Source organism: Lagopus muta, chromosome 3 (genome assembly GCF_023343835.1).
Source record: "Lagopus muta isolate bLagMut1 chromosome 3, bLagMut1 primary, whole genome shotgun sequence".
Lineage (NCBI taxonomy): Eukaryota > Metazoa > Chordata > Aves > Galliformes > Phasianidae > Lagopus > Lagopus muta.
The window spans coordinates 11542552-11562425 of record NC_064435.1 but is presented as its reverse complement, the minus strand read 5'-3'; the positions used below and the strand labels follow the sequence as shown (position 1 = coordinate 11562425).

At 45.1% G+C, this 19874-nt stretch overlaps 1 protein-coding gene across 11 annotated transcripts in view; it reads right to left on the bottom strand.

The window, feature by feature from the left end:
- Window positions 1-16496, bottom strand: part of MTSS1 (MTSS I-BAR domain containing 1) — a 117168-nt gene extending 100672 nt beyond the window's left edge. For 8 of the 11 annotated variants that reach the window (XM_048940255.1, XM_048940256.1, XM_048940261.1 and 5 more), the window contains exons 1-2: window positions 15881-16495; window positions 772-833 (exon numbers count right to left, since the gene is read on the bottom strand). In XM_048940255.1, the coding sequence (XP_048796212.1) occupies window positions 772-833; window positions 15881-15952 (134 nt within the window). In that variant the 5' untranslated portion in view covers window positions 15953-16495. Of the gene's footprint in view, window positions 1-771; window positions 834-15880 lie in introns of all 11 variants that reach the window. The other 3 variants (XM_048940259.1, XM_048940265.1, XM_048940260.1) reach the window with 2 other exon arrangements.
- Between the last annotated feature and the right edge of the window lie 3378 nt (window positions 16497-19874).

Sequence of the window (19874 nt, the reverse complement as noted above, 5' to 3'; positions counted from 1 at the left end):
GGAGAACAGCAATTTCCAGTCGTTTAGGGCAAGTGGGTCTAAACAGCAGCTTCTTGAGGAATGGTTCACAATGCAGAACCACAAAATATACTGCCAGTAACCAAATCTATGACCTCTGCTGGTGCTGTGAAAACACACTGATGCTTTGGGGAGTGTAGAAGAAATTGTGCCTTAAGAAGAAACTGAGTTTGGATTTGTATTAGCAGAAGTAGACTTTACAAGAGAATGAATTCTAGAGATAACAGAATTGGTCTGAGTGTGACACACATGGCACTTATTAACACAAATCTGCAGAAAGTAATCTTGAATGCTACTTGCAAAGTATATGGCAATAAAGTAAGTTTTAATAACCACTGCAGAAAGGTCCAGCACAGGAATTCCCTTGGCTTTTAAAGCAGAAGAAAAGTGCTGTTAAGACTCCTCAACTTTTTGAGCCTTCTTCTGATATAAAACTTCCAAATTCTACATACATAAAGATGACAAGATAAATCTAATTCCATATCAGCCCATTCACTGAACAATACATTATCAAGTTTCCCATCAGAAGCCATGAAATTTATTTTTACATTTGTTATGGACTGTTGGTGATAGGTATGTATTTGCTTAAATACACTACAACAGCAGCACTAGTGTGAGGCAATTACAAACACGGATGTTGACTAGGAAATATGTACAATTTTATGGTGACTTGCTTAGAAAATTACCCTGGCAGAAGCTGTATTTAATCTTTACATTCATACACACAAGTAATTGTAGGAGATCTTGACTTACCGAAGCTGAGACTGCAATTTCCCAGCTTTATTTATAAAATCTTCCCACACTGGGTAACTTCCCTGCAAGAGGAGAAAAGAAAATACAATAATGAATACTTAGTTTGAACGTTATGTTTTTGATACTGCGGATTTCAAGTTCAACTGAAACTAGAAGCTGCAATGATAACTTTATTGAATCTTTATTCTCTAACAACAAAATATATTTTCCCAGTAAGTGGTCTCTCACATTCTTTAACACCAGTAAACAGATAGCATGTAGCTACATGACAAGGGGAAATGTTTTTAAACTGGAGGAGGGTAGCTGTAGACTAGATAGCAGGATATTACTGTGAGGGTGGTGAGACGCTGGAACAGGTTGTCTAGTGATGCTGTGGACGTCCCCTCCCTGGAAGCACTCAAGGCCAGGCTGGACGGGGCTACGAGCAACCTGGTCTGGAGGGAGGTATCCCTGCCTGTAGCAGGGGGTTGGAACTAGATGATCTTAAAGGTCCCTTCCAACCCAAACCATTCTATGATTCTATGGCACTCCATCTGGTTGTGAATTCAGATGAAACACCAGGTCCTGGGAGGAGGTTTGATAGACATGCCAAGCAGAAACACTGGGGGAGGAAATGGGATTTCAACTGAAGAAACTCCCCGCTTGATATGAAAACAGTGAAGACAAATCTATGAGAAGTGGGGTGCTAGGACACTGCAATAACATGTACTCCCAAAACTAAGAACAGAATTCCAGTTGCATTTTTCTATGTATAGACTCCCTGTGCAATTCCCAGTTTCCCATTCTCTTATTGCAAAGTATTTTATTTTTTAATTAAGGTCTAAGTTGCCCAAGAGACTGCCTTAAACTGGCTCAAAGTAACACAAAACACAGAGTGGCCTGAAATCATTCTCAACAGCTGCAGCATTTCCTACGAAATGGCCCCAGTGACCTCAGAGCTGCCTTCTCCACCGATGCTGGTAAAGCAGCACACCATTGAGCAACTATATGCAAAGTTTTTAAGTTTAATTCCTCTTGGAGTTTCCTGTGAGCTTCTCTCCTATTTTTTTAAAGTATGGTAGGAGTCCACATTAAGATCTGCAACACCAAGTGTTCTTACAAGTTAAAAAAAGAAGTGCTGATTTTTATGGTAATGGTTATGGTATGGTATCTTTTTTAGACCAAACTAATGTTAATTTGCTCCCTGCAGAAGAAGTGCAAATTTTCTGTTAAAAGCAAAACCAGTGGCAGAAAGAAACCTCAAAACGTCCCCTGGATTGGTGTCTAGTGAGAAAAAAAATAAAAATAAAAATCCATGTTTCCTTTACTAAAGATGTAAGCAGAGCACCAATGCAATAAAGCCCAGGTAAGGCAGCTTCTCAAGGTCAACATTACCACAGCTCTGACTGGAAGAGGCTGCAAGTAAGCACCATTGCTTGTAATAAACTCAATCCAAACTTTTTCTTGCTCTACCGCAGAAGGGCACATTTCATCTTCTTTGGGGCAAAGACAATCCCTTCCCAAAAGCAGCCAACCCAATTCAAGCTCCTTAGTGCACCCTGGACAGCTCCCAGATATTCACATACCACCGCCAAACAACTAGAATTAAACCAAGGGTTAAAACCAAAGTCTTCCCTTGAACAATGGCCTTTGTTCATCAGTCACAATTTAACATTCTCTACTGATTATATTTTAAAAATGAGATGCCTCTGCATAGATGTGGTGCATGCATCTCCCATACAGACACTGCACAGCGAAGCTCAGCCAGCAGAGGGGCTTGGCAGTGCCACAACAGACCCTCCCATAAGTGTCTCAGGTACTAAGCTGCTACTCTCAATATTCTTCACTAAGCACTGTGTTTGCTTTCTTTTTTGGTGGGGTTTTTTTTTGTGTGCATTTTTTTTCCTGTGAGCAATGTACACCAGGTGGTCATAAAACCTCATTATACCTACACACGACAAGAGCCAGTGGGAAAGGGAGAAAGCAAGAAAGAAGACACCCATTATCAGGGTGGGAAAAACTAGAATAAAAGCTTTGTGCTGTGCAAAAATGGCCAGGCATTTAAAAATGAAACCCACTTATTTGAGGGGGAAAAGAAAAATCGATTTCCTTAAACCTATTAGTTTTGCTGAAATCCTCTGCACTGAACGCCATCTCTCTCTGCAGTAGCTGCATTTCGGAGCTTGCCCGCATGCCATATATGCATTATGCATGGGGACGCCAGGAGCCTTGAAAGCCCTGACAATTAGCAGCAGGGCCCAGGGCTTTACTGGATTCTTGAGTAAAACGCAAGCTGACAAACAGAGGATACCAAAGCAGCCTGATTATGTTTCCATCTCGATGATGTATTATCCTGCTAACTGTGCCTAATGGCAGGCAGGAGATTGACACCAACCTGACGCTGTGGGGAAGCTTAAAACAGTCCTATCAAAACATAGCTCAGGAAGAAAACACCTTTATTTCTTTTTTTTTTTTTTTTTTCTTTTCAGGCTGGCCACAAAGAAAGCAAAGCCAGAATATTCACTAAGCATTTCCATAGGTATTTATTCTTTGTCTCTAAAAGTGATTTTCTCTCTAAATCACAACTACTTAATTAAGCTTTAACAACCCACTTACACCAGTTGCTAAATTGGTTTGGTTAAAAATATACATTATGTATGTTATTGCAATGTAATCTCTTCACCTAGGCACTCCTACACTGGTGCAAGAGCACCTTGCCTTATTTTGGGCAGAAGAAAACAGCAGTGTATTTTGTTTGTGCTCCAACAGAATTTGTTATTTGCTTTTCCCTTCTGCAGCTGAATCAGCACATTCATCTCTCAGTAACGTGCAACTCAAACATTGCACACAAATCCTATTGTCCTGCTCAGAAAGCACCTCCACCACCACGCCCACACTGAACCCAAACCCTTCTGATCCCCGCTAAGGCCAAAGCACATGACACCTTGCCACTTTGCCACTTCTAATATGGGAGGTTTTACCCCACCTCCAGCACCTGGGGAGCAATGCTTGCTGGGCCAAACCAACAACACAGTAGTTCAGTAATTTTTTGAAGCACATGCAGGCTCTGGTACCCTAAGAGCAGCTCCTTCTCCACAATCTCTCCATGTGCTTCCTCCATTCCATCCTCGTTTGGAATTACAGCTCTTGTTGTCATCAAAGTGCCCATCAGGAGAAATACAGTAGCAGCAGAAACCACATACCAAATAGCCATGAAACTTAATCCTCAATTCAACACGCATTACTTTCTCAATTTAAACACCAAGAAGCAATAGGAAGAATTCACTGTCTATTAAGTTATTTTTTACTGTAAAGCCAATTCTGGAAGAGTATTAAAGCAGTACTTTTAAATGCTGTGTTTCCCTAAGCTCCTTCTACAATTTCCGATTTCAGATGGTCAATAAAGGAAATAAATTTTCCCCCTTTAACATCAGGCTCAGGTGCTGGCATTACCCGTAAGAGCAGCGGGATGCCTTTCCTCATAGCCCTCCTCAGAGAAACTGTGAGAAGAGCTGTAAGCATCTGGGTCACAAATCCTCGTTTTAGCTCCTCACAGGTTAAAATAGAAATCTGTTACAATCCAGGTTCGTTTAAATGGTCTTGAAAACCATTAATGGCTTGATTCAGGGCCTATCTCCCCTCAAAAGCACTTATGCCTAATTGTTTTTTCTTCTTCAGCTGTCTCAGATCCACCACTCCTGCACTGTAATGCTTTTGTCCGAGGCATGAAAGCCCCCCAAGCCCCTGCACACACCTTAACTTCAGCTTAAGGCTGCCACTGGTAAGCCATAACATCCCATTATCGCATCTTATTGCTTAATGAGTCGGTTTACAAGTGATTAGTCACCTGATGCCAGGGTCCAGCCACGCTCCAGCTGATCTCCACCAGACAGGGCACTGCCCTTCTGCCTCCAGGCTGACAAATAAGATGGTGCCCCACGCCTGTCACCTACTATGCTGGTTCCGTATTAGGGACGTGGAATAGCTTTCCCTTAGGGATGTGCACAACTAGTATTGAGAGGTTCCAGGCTAAGGTGGAAAGCACCTGCAACACCCCGACATTCCGGGCTCCACCAGCCTTACTGCACTGAGCCCAGCAGCTAGACTTGTAGCACCTCAGGGAAAACAGATTTCAGCAAGGGCACAGCTGGCACAGGGCAAGGAGGAGGCTCCAAGCAATAGAAAAGCAGCAGAGGGTTCCCAGGTGCTGCAGAGCCCATCTCCATCTTACAGCATGGGGAGGGCCAGGCCACAGCAGCAGGGCATTTCCTGAAGGAGCTGCAGCCACGGGTGTTCCTGAAGGGGTTGTGGAGGGTAAGTGGGCAAAAGGTGTTTGAATTTTTCCTCGTTCTTTCTCACCATTCAAATCTATTTTAGTTGGTGACAGATTTAATCTTCCCAGTTGAACATGTATTGCCTGACAGAATTCGGAAGTGCTTTCCTCATCTTTATCTCAACTCATGAGCATTTCCCCCTTTCTGTTGAGGAGGAGCAGGAGTGGGTGAGCATCCAATAGCTGGCCAAGGTCCATTACTCCACACCACGGAAGGGCATAGAGGATCTGTAAAGGCCCCTCCCAACCCAGACCATTTTATCACGTCCTGCTGAGGTGCACTTATATCCCAGACAGATGAAGAATCTTGTGTTTTTTGAGGGGAGCAGGGAACCCCCAGCACAGCCACCTTAGACAAACACATTTCTACAAGACCTTTACTACAGTTTTTCCCTTCCTTTCAAGCCAGCAGTCCTCCAATAGGAGAATTCCAGAAGAGAAGATCAAGGATTTTTTGATACAGCTTGCAGCATGGGATCCAGTTTTTCTGCAATTGTTATCGATTGCATCTAATGACAAGTACAAGAACCCAGATTGTTTTTTTTAAGATTACAACTTGATTATCAGCAGTCTTGACAGTAAAAATCCATTCTGTCACACCTTTTGCCAGCAAGTTACAATACCTCTCCTTTTCTCCATGAGGTGAAAAGACATTTCCTTTAATAATTTATTTCCAGGCGCTCCAGATCCCAAAGACAAGATGCACCTCGTCTTTCAAAAAGCCCTTGACTGTGTTCTTTTAACAGCTTTCATTTATCAGAAAGGCTTTTCAACCGTATTATCAGCTCTTGCTGGGATGCCGACTACAAAGGCAACAGAAACAGTTCAGTATCTTGTTCACAGCAACAACTCATCTCAACTTTCAGGGTGCGGGGAGAGAGACAGAGCTGTTCTACAGTATGGCAAATTGAGAATCTAATTTTGGTTGTTCCAGCTAAAAAGGTAGGAGAGAAAGGGAACTGCCGGCAAATGCCCTGGTTTCATCTCACAGGTTATCAAAGCAAGAGCTGTGTGCCTTCCAGAAGAGTACAGAATGACTCTCTGCAGACTTCAATAAGGAGGACAAAAAAGCACTGCTCAAGCTACAGGAGTTAGGCTTTCTCCACCTCAGTATAATCAATCAGCCACGACCTGCAAAGAGGCTGAGTCCCAAACACACAATGCTATTACCCAGCTTCACACCCCAGTAACACATCCGAATGCCACATGTCTACCTATGGAACAAAATCTGTAACTTTGCTGTTGCACCAGACCTCCCAACCTCCAAAGTAAACGATGCCTAGAGCGAGGGATTTATTATATGGTTTTATCAGATATCAGAATTACAAGGATTACTACAAATGTTTCATGTCTGTGTAAGTCACTACACTACCTTCAAGTAGCAGAGAAACTTTACTGTGCTAGATAGCATGCAGTCACAGATGTTACATTAAAAAAGTGGCCTGCATAATTAAGCTTGGTTTGCACACAGAACCTATCATTTTTCCAGGGATCCTTCAACATGAAAAACAGGAAAAACTAGAGAGGAAAGGTGCAGGAAAACAATGACGATCTGAAAAAAGGTTTCCAGCCACATATGTCTCAGCATGTAGAAAGATGCAGTGGCTGACAATCAGCTTCCCCATTCAGCTAACATCTGGCACTAGAAGTTTTTCCTCTCTTCTTAAAGAATTAATAGTCATCCATGGAAGAAGCAGCTTGGCCAGGCACAAGTGCAAAGGTTACAGAGCACTACCCAGTGCTACCACATTTATTTGCACAGCTCACACATTCAGCCAGACAGAAAAGACTGCATAGTCCCTTAATAAGCTGCCAAAGCTCTTGCAAGACACAGGTGAGATGAGACTTAACATCACCTTACATTAAGTTCCTAATGACTCTTCCCTATCCAAAAAATTTCTTCTTGCAGGCTTTTCCTCTTTTTAGGTCAAAAAATAAGCAATTCAAGAAGCTTATGAAGCTTTTTAAACTACGCCTATTTTCCAACCATTCACCAAAACAGTCTCAATCTTCCAACAAAGTGAAACCTGAATTTTGCTGGTGAGAGTGATTTCGTTCTTTACAAATAATCGTAAAGAACGATGCAGTGGTGCACACACCTATACCAACAGTACTTTTCTTTCATTTATCTCATTTCAGATACGCCTCAAAACCAGATACACATTCAAAACCAGAACTGAGCCAGCAAAGCCCCAGTACTGATTTCAAGAGCAGCACACTGCCTGATGACGTCCACTGGCTGTCTTCCCGTGAGGAAGGCCAAAACCAACCAGTCGTGCTTGCAGCAGAGATGCTCTTGGTTGGTCAGTTCCTCCAACCTCCAGTGAAACAGGCAACTCTGGAAGGGCATGGAGCTTCTATTCACAGGAACTCTTAACGAAAGAGCGACAAACTCGTGCAGAGGAAAACAGAGTGCTCCAATAATGCAAGAAAAGGGGCTGCATGTCTAGGAAGTCCCTTTTGTCTTTCTAAGCTAAAGACATTGCCACGCATAGGGGAACTTCTAGCAGCAAGGGGAGCTCTTGATGTGTGCAGAGTGCTTGCTGGGCCAGGAATGGAATGTCAGCAACAGCAGATGGCATGAATTTCACAGATTTCATAATGCAAGCCAAACATGTGCGTTACTGACTGGAGGAAGGGAGGATACAGGTACAAACGTGGTGTCTGAGAGGTTATAGAACATGCAAGTGAAAGTAAAAGCATGTCAAAGATCAGATTACAATGTTATTTAACCTGTAACTACCCTCCAGGAACTGAAAGCAGAGGCAATTAAAATAAAAGTCTTGTCTCCATTTCCATTATCTCTGCCACTTGTTCAGGGAATGGGCAGGGGCTGGAAATGAGTTTTCCAGGGTGCTCAGTATAATGGACATGCCAATCTCTACAATGCCACAACACCGAAGATTATGCGACAATACAGTATTGAAGAAATCTCATATGGTATTAAAAAAACTGCCTACTAAAGATTTCTTCTATCTATCATAGAGCCGTTTATTCAATGTTTTCACAACTGTTTGGTTTTTAGTCAAACACAGCATCAGAACACTGAGTATAAGCTACTCTAGGGTAAGGGTCATGGTGCTGTACCTCAGTAAAGTCAACACAAAAAACCCAATCAAGAAACTCCAGAAGAGGACATGTGCCTCACTGGTTCAGTGCCATCAGTGATTTCTACATTCCCCAAATGACCTGAAATTTCTGAAGAATTACGAGTTCTCTCAGCACTGAAGCATGGAGCCACTTAGCAAGAACAGAGACACTGAGTAGATCTCATCATTTAGAGACAGAGGGAACTCAAGTCAGGTATGACTATTACTAGAGCTCTAGAGACTTTAGTTTGTATTATGACAAAACCTGCACCCCAGTAGCCCATATTTGAAAGTACACCATTGCCCATGGTTTGACTTTGGTTTGGAGCACTATGAGGAGTCCTCCAAACTCATCCTCCCCAACCACAACATCACATCCTGGCTAGCCTCTTGTGTGCCTCCTCACTATGTCTATAAGGACCACAACAAATCCAGGCCTTCTGCAGCCCACTTGCACAATTTGTAAGACGAAGACACCCAGCTCCAAAGCAAACACATCAGAGTTTAAATCCAAGTTAGAATTGGTAATGAGCAAATAAAAAAGTTATGCTCACACTGTGAGAAAATATATCATACATAAACATATGGTCTCTCCCTCTCTAAACACAGGAGTATTCACAAGAGTAGGGAAAAAACAACCAACCAGCCACAGCTTCTAGAGGAGAACCTTTTATCCCATGCTGCATTAAAAGAGCTAGACATTAAGTAGTCTTCCAGAGGAAGCATTTAGTTCCACACTCTTCCCTGCAGGTCTAAGCAAGTTTGCGAGCCTGAATAGCAGATCTCTCCTCAGAGACTCATCAATACTGCCTTTCATCCACTGATTCATTAAGCGGCCACTGTGCATACTGGGCAGCTATTTTCTAAACCCACAATATTTCAGCTGCATCAAAACTAAGGTAATTAAAACATCAAGAGCCATTAATTCATTCAAGTTAATGCCTACACAGGACAGTCTCACAGCAGAGCCAACAGCCCTGTGCTGGTAACACCATCATGGATGGGCTTCATCACCTCATCGCAACTCCCTCATGAAGCAGGAGAAACCCTCATTTCTGAGCACTCATTGCTCAATCTCAGCACAACTGCTATCACACCAGCAATCAAAACAATCTCCAGGACCCAACAAACATCAGTACTCTGGCAACAGATACTGACACGCACCCGAACTAAGTGAACCTTTTTATATCACAAACTGGATTTCTCTAGGTGCATGCTTGTTTTTAGCATTGTGTACACCAACAGAACCAGCATTCACAGGTTAGTAAGAGTACTTCTTAAAAACATACAAGGTGATCTCTTAAATGCTGTTTGTACACCTATGTTCACTGACTAGAACTTCAAAAAAACAGAGAGTTCATGTTCACTAGACATCGCCAGATTCTTCACTCCCTATTTCTGTCACCCTGTGGGTAAGATGCCCCAGTCATACCTCTCCACTAAGAAACAGATAGCCCTTAATTTCAGTTACAGAAGAACTCAACTGGTGTTGAGAGTTGATCATTCATCGGTAGAAGTCATCTGTTCCGCCTGCAAACAGTGGGTTATCACAGGAGAAACGGCAGCAACAAAGATGAATGGTGTGTGGTGTGGATGTGCATAGCAATACGTGTTACACACGAGGAGCTTATAAAAACATCCCCTCATTAACTCAGTGCTCCACATGCACTCAATCTCTTGTTGTCCTAGGGGAAAGGAGCAGTAGTCACGGAACCTGCAGCCTCTCTCTAAAATGGAAGCCATTCTTTGGGAGCTAAGTCACACGCTTCCAGAGCACTTTGAAGATGCAAACTGCCATGGTCTAACCACAAGGCTACCAGACATTTTGTCTCCTGTCCTTGCAAACATCTCAGCAGTCAGGCTACCCCACAGCTCAGCAGGAAGAACTCAATTATCTTCCTTAAAGGTCAGCAGAGATAGTAGTGAATGGGGCAGCACTCAACACCTTACAGCACCAAGGCAGACATCATTTGGAGCTGGAAAACCAATACTTGAAGAGACAAATGCCCCCTAGCACCCACCTACCTTCGTGTGCTCTGAAGCAGACCAACATCTTCAGCTACAGATCCTACCCTGCTCTCTGTCACTGAGTACTTTCTGCCCATCTTCAAGGTTACACATGCATAGACCATGAAACTCAAAGATTTATCTCAGAAGCTAATAAGCAGAATACGCTAATTACAGGTATGCAGAAACACTGCTAACTGCACCAACTTCTATATCTTGAAAAACACGTCACAAAAAAAATGAAAGGAAGGTAGTGGCGTACTTTTTTTTTTTTACAATACAACATGCACAAAACTGAGGAAGGAAGCAGCAAACTCTCCCAACTATCACCTTTGGTTAGGTATTAACCAGCACTGAGTCTGTAATTACAGACTTCTTGTCCTCCAACATTTGTTCAGCCAATTGTGATTCATGCAGCACTGCACAAGTCCTTCCTTCCACGCTTCCAGCACGGCAACCTCTATCGCACAGCCCTTGGCATGTAGCAGGTCCAAAAGTACTACTTCTAAAAGGCATTAAAAATCCTTGCCCTTGGTATGCCCCAGAACAAGCTCGCATTGGACACATTTATGCAGCGAACATTCAGCAGCTGTATGAATTGCTAGCATTCACAGAGGCATATGCAGACCAAGAATGTGTCCCTAGCAATAATAAATGTTTTGCAGGTATGTTCCCAGCTATGCCATGCTGTCTGAGCCCTAGCATTGAAGTGGGTGTGCAGCAGTGCCCTCCTGCATCAGCATTCTCTCAGCCAGCCCTCCACACCGCTGCCTCCCCCATAGAGATGTTTACAGAATGATGTTGCAGCTGCTTCAGAAAGGCGAGGAAGACAGTGGGGTAGGAAATCAGTGCGAATGGTAAAAAAATCAGAGCGACAGGCTCAGGACAGTGTGCCATGCTGGTGGAACCTCTAAGAACAAGAAAATGGGGAAAAAAAGCTGCAGCTGCATAGAGGGGAAATAAACTCATGTCACGCTTTTTGGGAAAAGAGAGAAATGACCATTTTCTGAGTTTGGACAGAGTTAGGCTGCCCTACAGATTGTCATGCCAGGGATGTGCCAGTGCCACAAAACACATGTGGCAAAGGCACAACAGAGGGGTTCCCTCCCAGCCCCATCTGCACATGGCACATTCCACTTTTTCTGTTCTCCTTAGAACAATCACCATCCCCAGCAGCTGGACTGAAACTAGACCTTAAAGTCATTGAACTGAACATTCCTCAGCTCTGCAGAGAGACCAGGCTTCAAATACAGCACAGCTGCAGCGCTGTCAAATCACTCTGCATCAATGGCAGCAGCTTTACAGACTGCCCATACACACAGGCTGCCCTCAGACTGACACGGATGCACAGGGCCCGCAGCTGCACTTGTCACAGGCACCGCCTCAGCCTTTCTATCTGTTGCAGCAAGTATTTTTTTGACTCAGTTTATATTATTGATGTGAGCAGCACAAGGCCATCCATCCCTTGCAAGCAAATCATGCCTACTTAACAAATGGTTCTTAATCCTCAACATGACCACCCCCGGCTCCATCTTCCACAAAAAGCAAGATTAAAATGCTGCTTCTCACCAGTCACATCCTAATCGCAGATAAGAGGCTGCAAAAAAAAAACCAAAAAAAAAAACCAAAAAAAACCCATAAATATTTCTCATTCCCATATGCTCACTTCTTTCTCCTCGGGTGGAAAACAAGGGCAGGAGCTTTGTGTGGCTGAAGGCAAAGGGATGCTGCCTTCCCACCCCAGAGTTCCACTGGGGGGAAGGGGAAGGGTCACTCCTTTTACAGCATGAAAATAGAAGTTGCTGCCAAAAGCAAACTGCTGTTTCCATTCAGATTTCAGTTAAACAATCACAAATAAGACACACGCACTTGAAAAAAAAAAATCTGAAACGTTCCAAAATTTTACTCCTCCTCTGGAACCTTTTTATTTTGTTCACAGTTTACAGTGCTTCTCACGGCTGCACTCCCACCACATACTGGGAGGTGACTGAGCCTCACCAGAATCACAGAATTCAGTACACTCTCTCAGTATAACTGAAGTCATGGACAGTCAGCATCAGTCCAACCACCCTCCATCTGCCCTCCCCGCCATGCCTACCCCACGGTCTTGGGTGCTGGAAGTCCTGCCTACCAAAACACCTGCTGGCAACAGAGAGATGACAAATGAAGAACATGTGAAAGGAAAGAAACAGCATCAAGCAATAAACACTGCTGGTTTCAGTGTTTTCTTGTTCTCCTTTTTCCATTAAGATAGAACGTTGTGATTAAAAGAAACATAAAATTAGGACTCATAACAGAAAGTAGCATTTTAAAGAGAATGCTCTCTGCATGAGAAGACCACATCTTTTGAAACCTATATGCAACAGGCCCTCCCAAAAGTTATCTGCAGAGATTTGCTTTGCACTACAAGAAATATTGAAATTAACTGCACATTACAGCATCTCATTTCTCAATTGCCAGAAATGAGTTACAAACCATCCAGATCAAATGCTCTCTTCCCACGGGGAGCCCCAGAAAGCATGTTGCGTTCAAAGAGAAATGGCACAGCACTTGAACGCTGTGCACAGAACTACTCCTCTAAGGGGACATGCATGCTTTATCTTTTCTGTTATAAACTTCCATCACTTTGAAAGTGATCATACATAAGAGCACGACAAATTCCAAGTGCCACATACTCAGTGAGGCATCATAGGACACACCAAGGCTTTGACAATGGACAAAAAGCTTAGCGATGGGATGGGCAGGATTTTCCTATTTTAGAATTCTTTCATCTGACCTTGAAATGTGAGAACCAAGTTCTCGAACACAATGGCTGAGCACAATTCCCATTGTAGACCTTCTACAACCAGTTCCATTACCACGTATGCTTACGTACTACCCAACGAACATGACCCTCATTTTGCATTGAAAACATGGGTTCCCTGTATTACAATACAAAGTTCCACGCATTAGGTTAGATATTAGGACAAAATTCTTCACTCACAGTGGTGAGGCACTGGCACAGCTGCCCAGAGAGCTGAGGGTGCCCCATCCCTGCTCAGGACCAGGCTGGATGGGCCCTGGGCACCCTGAGCTGGGGGAGGCAACCAGCCCACGGCAGGGGTTGAGGCTGGGTGGGCTCTGAGGCCCCTTCCAACCCATCCTACAGGCACTAAAATGCTGCGTCAGATGTTGACATTATTTGTTATACTTGTTTTATTCATTATGTTTATTTGTTATGTTTAACTTCATGTTCTCAAAGTGACATAGCTTTCCTCACTATTAATCTGGAGCTTGTTTGGTTGAGAATTAATCACAAAACTTTTTGGTAGACGACTGAGAAAAAAAACTGAGTTTCTGGAGAAAACATTAAAGGCAGATAACTCAGCCAACAGGAGATAAACTCGCTATCAAAAAATGTGACACATCAGTCACATTGGCCTGCAGAGGCCTCATTAACTTTGAAAGTTAACACAGCACTGAGACAAATGGACACGAGTAATCACGTTACTCAGGATTACACCTCCCATTTCCGTAACCTCGCTGACATCAAGGAGAGCTCGGAATGAACCCCGAGTACACTGAGCTGGCTCGCTATCAGTGTGAACAAAGACAAAAATTAAAAGTCAGTCCATACGCACCATGTGCTCATCACCTTGGCTGCACCACCTATCTGCAGCCACTGGCACAACTTCAGAGCACTCTCACTATGGTGCTGATTAACCCCGCTGTCTTCACAGCAAAGATGAAGGCAGAGCAATACACACGATAAAAAGAAACTGCAAATTATTTAGTTAAAGAAGGCGGACGCTGCAGCAAAACTCTCAGCACTGCAGGGCATTTGGGGCCTTGATCTCTGCCTATAATGAGAAATAGGCATAGATAGTGCATTGGGAGTGCGTGGGCAGACCCCCACGCAACATCTCCAAGGTTCTGCCAGAAGCCTGCCCACACAGACCCGACTGCATGAAGCAGCACTTAAAATGCTAATTTCCACTTTACTACTGAAGGTATGATTAGCTGCAAGATTCTGGTTCGCTGTCAGAAATAGCTGCTTTTTTTTTCCCCCTCCAGGAAAGTGTCACGATTCTTTGCACACAATTCACAATGAGCCCTACAGCATCTCACTGAATTGAAGCACAGGTACAAACTGTTTGTTCGACTCATGCTAAACAACGAACAGATTCTTTAATTGCACCAACTACCACGCTGTGATTTTTCCCAAACCTCCCTCCCCAGTAATTCCCAGTTCACCAAACAGGTTCCGCTGCTATGGTGGATTAAAATAAAAATTCACACCTGTGCACATCTCCATACGCTCATGTCAACATGTTTCTGAGAAACAGCTTTCATTCCCATGCAAGTAACAGTGCACACAAAAAATACATCGACACAGCCAACGTGTATTTGCTTAAGAGCATGAAAAATCAAAGTGCGTTGCTCGTGGAAAGTAGGGAACAAACACTGTCACTGCGCCTCAGGCTGGAGGTCAGAGCAGAAGGCTCCCGCACGTTCCCTGCAAAGCCCACTCCACCCGATCCCAGGATTTGTGACTGTTCCCCATCCAGGGTGGGGTTTGCGGATTCACGTTAAGTGGAGCTGCTATGAAGAAGCACCGGGGCCACGGGCAGCACGGCAGCAGGACTGCTGCATTGTCTGTCAGACGCACGCAGGTCTCCTCCTCCTCCCCGCAATCCGCCAGCTCTCTACGAGCCATGCTTTAATTAAACATCTCCCAGGATCTGTTCTGAGGAAAGTGCACCTGAACCCTTGCCAAAAAAACGCAAGCAGCTTCTCCTCCCCTCAAATGTACTGGAAGCCATTCACCCATGCCAAGGCTCTGTCCAGGAGCAGCCCTTGTCTAGCTTTGGGGTAAGGATGCCCTGCACCCAATCAAGCACCCATAGGTGCACCCATCTCTCTGGTTCTGCAGATCTTGTGTCCTTTGCAGACGGGCCTGCAGGCAAACAGCCTGCCCTTGTCTGGGGGAACGCTGCAATATTCTGCAGTATGGGGCTGGCGGGAGGCACGGCGGCACAGCGTGGGTCTCCTTCCAACTGTTCATTTCTACCAGCAAAGGGCGGGAGGCAGAAAGGAAGCCTGCACAAATGCCAGGGGTGGATTCGGAGCTGTTCTCCAAGGGACCCTTTGGGGGCAAGGTCTGTGCATATGGCTGGGAGAGACCGGGGAATTCAGCGCATTGCACACACACACACAGAAAGCAACGATCAGCCCCTCCATGTGCATACACGGGGAGTTGGCCCCCTCCAGCACAAGCCATGCTCCGATTCTAGAAAATAACACCACAGAGCACACCGAGAGGCAACGGAGCCACAGCCAACTTCGGAGCATCTCCAAGCTGAGGTTCCCTTACAACTGCGCTCATCGGGAATCCCTCCGTGCCCTCCCAGCCCCACCCAGGGCTGGCACCCGCCTCGCTGCCTTCATTCTGGGTGCCAGCAGCACCAAAAATAAAATAATAACGAAAAGGAGCAGAAGGTAAAGGAGGGAAAGAGAAAAACACATATAAGGGAAAAAAAAAAAAAAATGACAGGTTCGGAAAACGCTGCCCCTGCTGCAAGATAACAGCGTGACGCGGGATGGAGGGAGGCAGGCAAGGAGGGAGCCGCGTCCCGGGGCCGCCCGAGCCCCGTGCAGCTCCCCCCTGCCGTGCGCTTCCCCGGGCAGTGCCGCGGGCTCACCTGGCCGCCCCGGCCCTTACCTTCATGTCGCTGATGATGGTCTGGAAGAGCCCTCCGAGCGCGCTGCATTCCTTCTCGATCACCGCCTCCATTTTCCTCGCCCCGCAGACGGGAGGAGGACGCGCACGCTGCTGCGGCTCCGCTGCTCGGCTACGGAGAAACGAGACCCCCGCTCCCACCTCACCGGAACACCCAGACACGGGGACAGACGGGCAAAAACCACCTCAGCTCGTCTCCGCCTCAAAACGATTACCTCTAAAAATGTAAAAATAAGGGGAGGAAAAAAAGTAAAAAAAAAGGAAGGGGCGCGGAAGGCGCTACGCGCAGCGCGCGGCTCCGCTGTGGAGCTCCGTGCGGCTCCGCGCCGCGCTGCCCTCCCTCCCCCGGGCAGCACCGCAGCCCATCGCTGTGGGATCGGCGGGCGCTGGAGGAGGCGCGCGGAACGATAAAAACGACCGATTCGGTTATCTACAGGAAGAGACGGGACCGCGTGCTGCGCCCGAGAGCTCGCAGCGCAGCGCCAAACAGGGAGAAGGCTGCAGCCCCGATCCGCTGCCCGCCCGCTGCACAACGCCAGCCGCTCTCCGGCGGCGGATCCGCCCGAGCCCTCCTCCTCCTTCTCCTCCTCCTCCTCCCGCCGCTGCCGCTCCGCAGCCCGACCCCGCCCCGCTGCGTCAGCGGCTCGGCCCGACCTGCCTGCCACGAGCACCGCTGCTACCGCGGGTTCGCGTCCCGCTGCCGGCAGGATGCGCCCCGTGTGCACGGGTGCCTCGAGCGCTGCAGGAAGGAATGCCTTCCTGCTGTTAAGCGGTGCAATTGCACTAAGTTACGTTGCTTCAGGTGAAAAATGCCAAGTGGGCTGCCCACCTCGGCCTACCTGGGCAGGAAATGATGGAATGATAGCGTGCCCCGGGTTGGAAGGGACCCATAAGGATAGAGTCCAACACCTGCTCTGTGCTGGCCCACCCCAAACGGCAGCTGAATCTTTAGAGAAGACACGAGGAAATGCTCGATGCTGCTTCCCCACCTCTAGAAAACACTGAGGTTAAAATTCTCTATAGACACACAGTGGCTTGGGGCCTGCAAACATGGGTGTGTGTACTTTGTTTAATGGAACTGGAGGCATACAACTACGTACCCAGAGCAGTACCACTTCTGAGCTCTGAAATTAATCATGGAATCATGGATTGTCCCAAGATGGAAGGGACCCAAAAGGAGCTGTGGGTGCCCCATCCCTAGAGGCACTCAGGGCCAGGTTGGATGGGCTCTGGGCTGCCTGGTCTGGTGGGGGGCAGCCCTGCCCATGGCAGAGGTTGGGGCTGAGTGGGCTTTGATGTTTCTTCCAGCCCAAGCCATTCTGTGATCCTATGACTCTGTGATCTTTAGGTGTTTGTGTTGTTTTTATCTCTGCCTACACTTACACATGTAGGTATATGCACAACCAGTAACTGAGGTGGCAACTTACAAATTTGAGTATTGCAATTAAAAAGATATTAAAACTAGTTATCAATTACTATCATTATTACATATCACCTATTTAATCCTTACCTGAGGGTAACCAGTGTAGAACACCATTGTGTTTTGCTTCACTTCAGCCTGGATTTAGGCACATGCATGGGCACATACAATCTGTGTGTTAATTTAGCAGACAGGATTTCCAGTGCAAAGGGCTCACAGGCTGCAGAACACACAATGCGTATGGGACAGGATGGAGAGAAATCCCCTTCTGTAAAGAAAAGACTGTTTCTCAAAGAGTGCATTAGTGCTTCTGTTAATAAATCAGTGTTGGCTGCTCCTCAGCAACAAATCTTCAGAGTGATGAAACAGCAAGCGGGTATGCAATAGAAAAATGAAGCAAGCATTTCAAGCTTCAATAAATTGTAACAGGAGAATCTGGCACATGATGTAAGGGAATTATTTTTCCCTTGCAAATTTGCAAAAACCACTGTAACTTGAATTGCTGACCAGAACATCTCTGTAGTGTGGAGAGCTCCCCAGTGGAAGGGGAGCTGTTGGAATGTGCTGGTTCCAGAAAGAAAAAAACATCGGGACTTCAACAAACTGTACCTTTGTAGGACAAGAAATCAAGCTGGAGCATCACAAATAGAAGAATTTTATTTCTTCCTGCCATTATATTTTCATTTCAAAAATTATTTTCATTGTACATGTCACTTATTGATTGTGTTAATCTTATATTTTCAAATTTTGGTTTGCAGCATAACAGCAAGAGAATATGGTTTAAAACCGTCAAAATAAGGTCTTGATGACTGAAACTTTTCTTTAGCAGCGAAGGAAGATTCAGACTTCAAACTTTGTTCTTCCTTTAGCCACTTTTAACAGTAGAATTTTCCACAAGATGGCAATTCAGCTTCAGCCAGCTGTGAGAGGGAGCATTTTTCTTGAGAGACATGAGCCCAAGTACTTGTTTAAAGTGCGAGTAAGAAGTCTGGAAGACCGTTGCAGTACGGTCAGGTCACCATCTGTCTTCTTATTTCTGGGATCTGCTTGACTGATTTATAGCAAATCACTTCCTGCAAGCATTATTTGCAAAACTTCATTATGGTCAAAGGCTGTTTCTGTACTCAGGAGCCCTCGTTACAGGGGATAGTTTCATTTCCAAGTGCTGACATTCTGTACAATATCCTGTTGCATGGGCAAATGCCAGCACTGCTTCTTGACAGTGGGAAGGCTAAGTTCCTCCTTTCTGGCAACCCCCAGCCAATGTCAACCTTAAAATTTGTTAACAGCACAAGAACGTGTAACCGTGGTGCTCATTTAAGTCCTGTTCTAACAAAGGCTTAAGCCCACTTGTTCTTCAGTGTGAGCAGCCCTGTAGAAAACTAGATTACACATGCACTTAAGTGTTATCAGATTGAAGTCATAGAACAACAATCACAAAAGGTACTTAATCACCTTTAAATTACAGTGTTCCTAATTTAGCTAATGTTATTCCCCAAGGAAAAATTGCCTCATCTTACATACGATCAAGAAAGATTCAAGGGCTGTTCCTTCAAGTGGTTGACAGTTCAAAAAGAGATACAATTAAAAAAAAATTGGTTGCTAAAGGCTGAAATATTTAATTGAATTATCTCTCTAAGAAATTGATGCAAATTAATAGTATAATACTCGTTTATTTTTCCACATCTTTCGTTCTGAAGCCTTCCTAAAATATGTTCATAAGCTTGAAGAGCAAGTGTACACTTTTTGCATGGAAAAGGTATTCTGTCCCTGTTGGAGACCTTCTGGTAGTGATTTATATTTTGAAAGACAATGGTATTTTTCCTCTTTATCGATTCAGGAAAATGAGCCCAACTACTTCCATGGGGCTGAGTCCCTGGCATGATTTCCTTCAGCCCTCAAGGTGCTCACTGGATCCCATCCTGCTCCATTTGTACGACCAGGTGAGGCCAATTCTTAGTGCCTACTGCAGTGGAAAAGGAAGATGGCAGGCAGCACTGCCAGAAGAACAGGAAAAAGAATTGAGGGAAAATGGAGGAAACCCAATGGAGTCCATGTGAGCATGCCATCCCAGTGGCACTACAAATAGACAGTGACACTACAATAGGCACTACAAACAAGCCCTCCCTAGAACTAGTCAGAAATCGGTATTGTCCCAGAAAGGATTTGTTAGTCACTACTCATACGTGTGGCTGGGGAGCTGTGGAGCAAGTGTTCACAATCTCTGGTTTCAAAACATGAGATATAATGTTTTGTTTCTCTGACTCTGTTCAGATTATTTTTACATTCCAAATTGTTTTTAAATTATCAAGCAGCATTACTGTAGTGTGGGTACCTCTGCAAACATTTCTGCTTGCTGGCAAAATAGCAGCTGCTAGTGCTTTGCCTGGATTGATTTGCACAGAACAGCTCCATCTAAAGCCTACCTACAGGCAACAACTCTGCAGCAAAATATCAATGCAGGCTCATTTTCAGCTGTAAGCTTTTCACTGGGGAAAAAAAAAAAAAAAAGCAGTACATTTTCAAAATCTAGGCTGGGATGTAGTTCATTTGGAG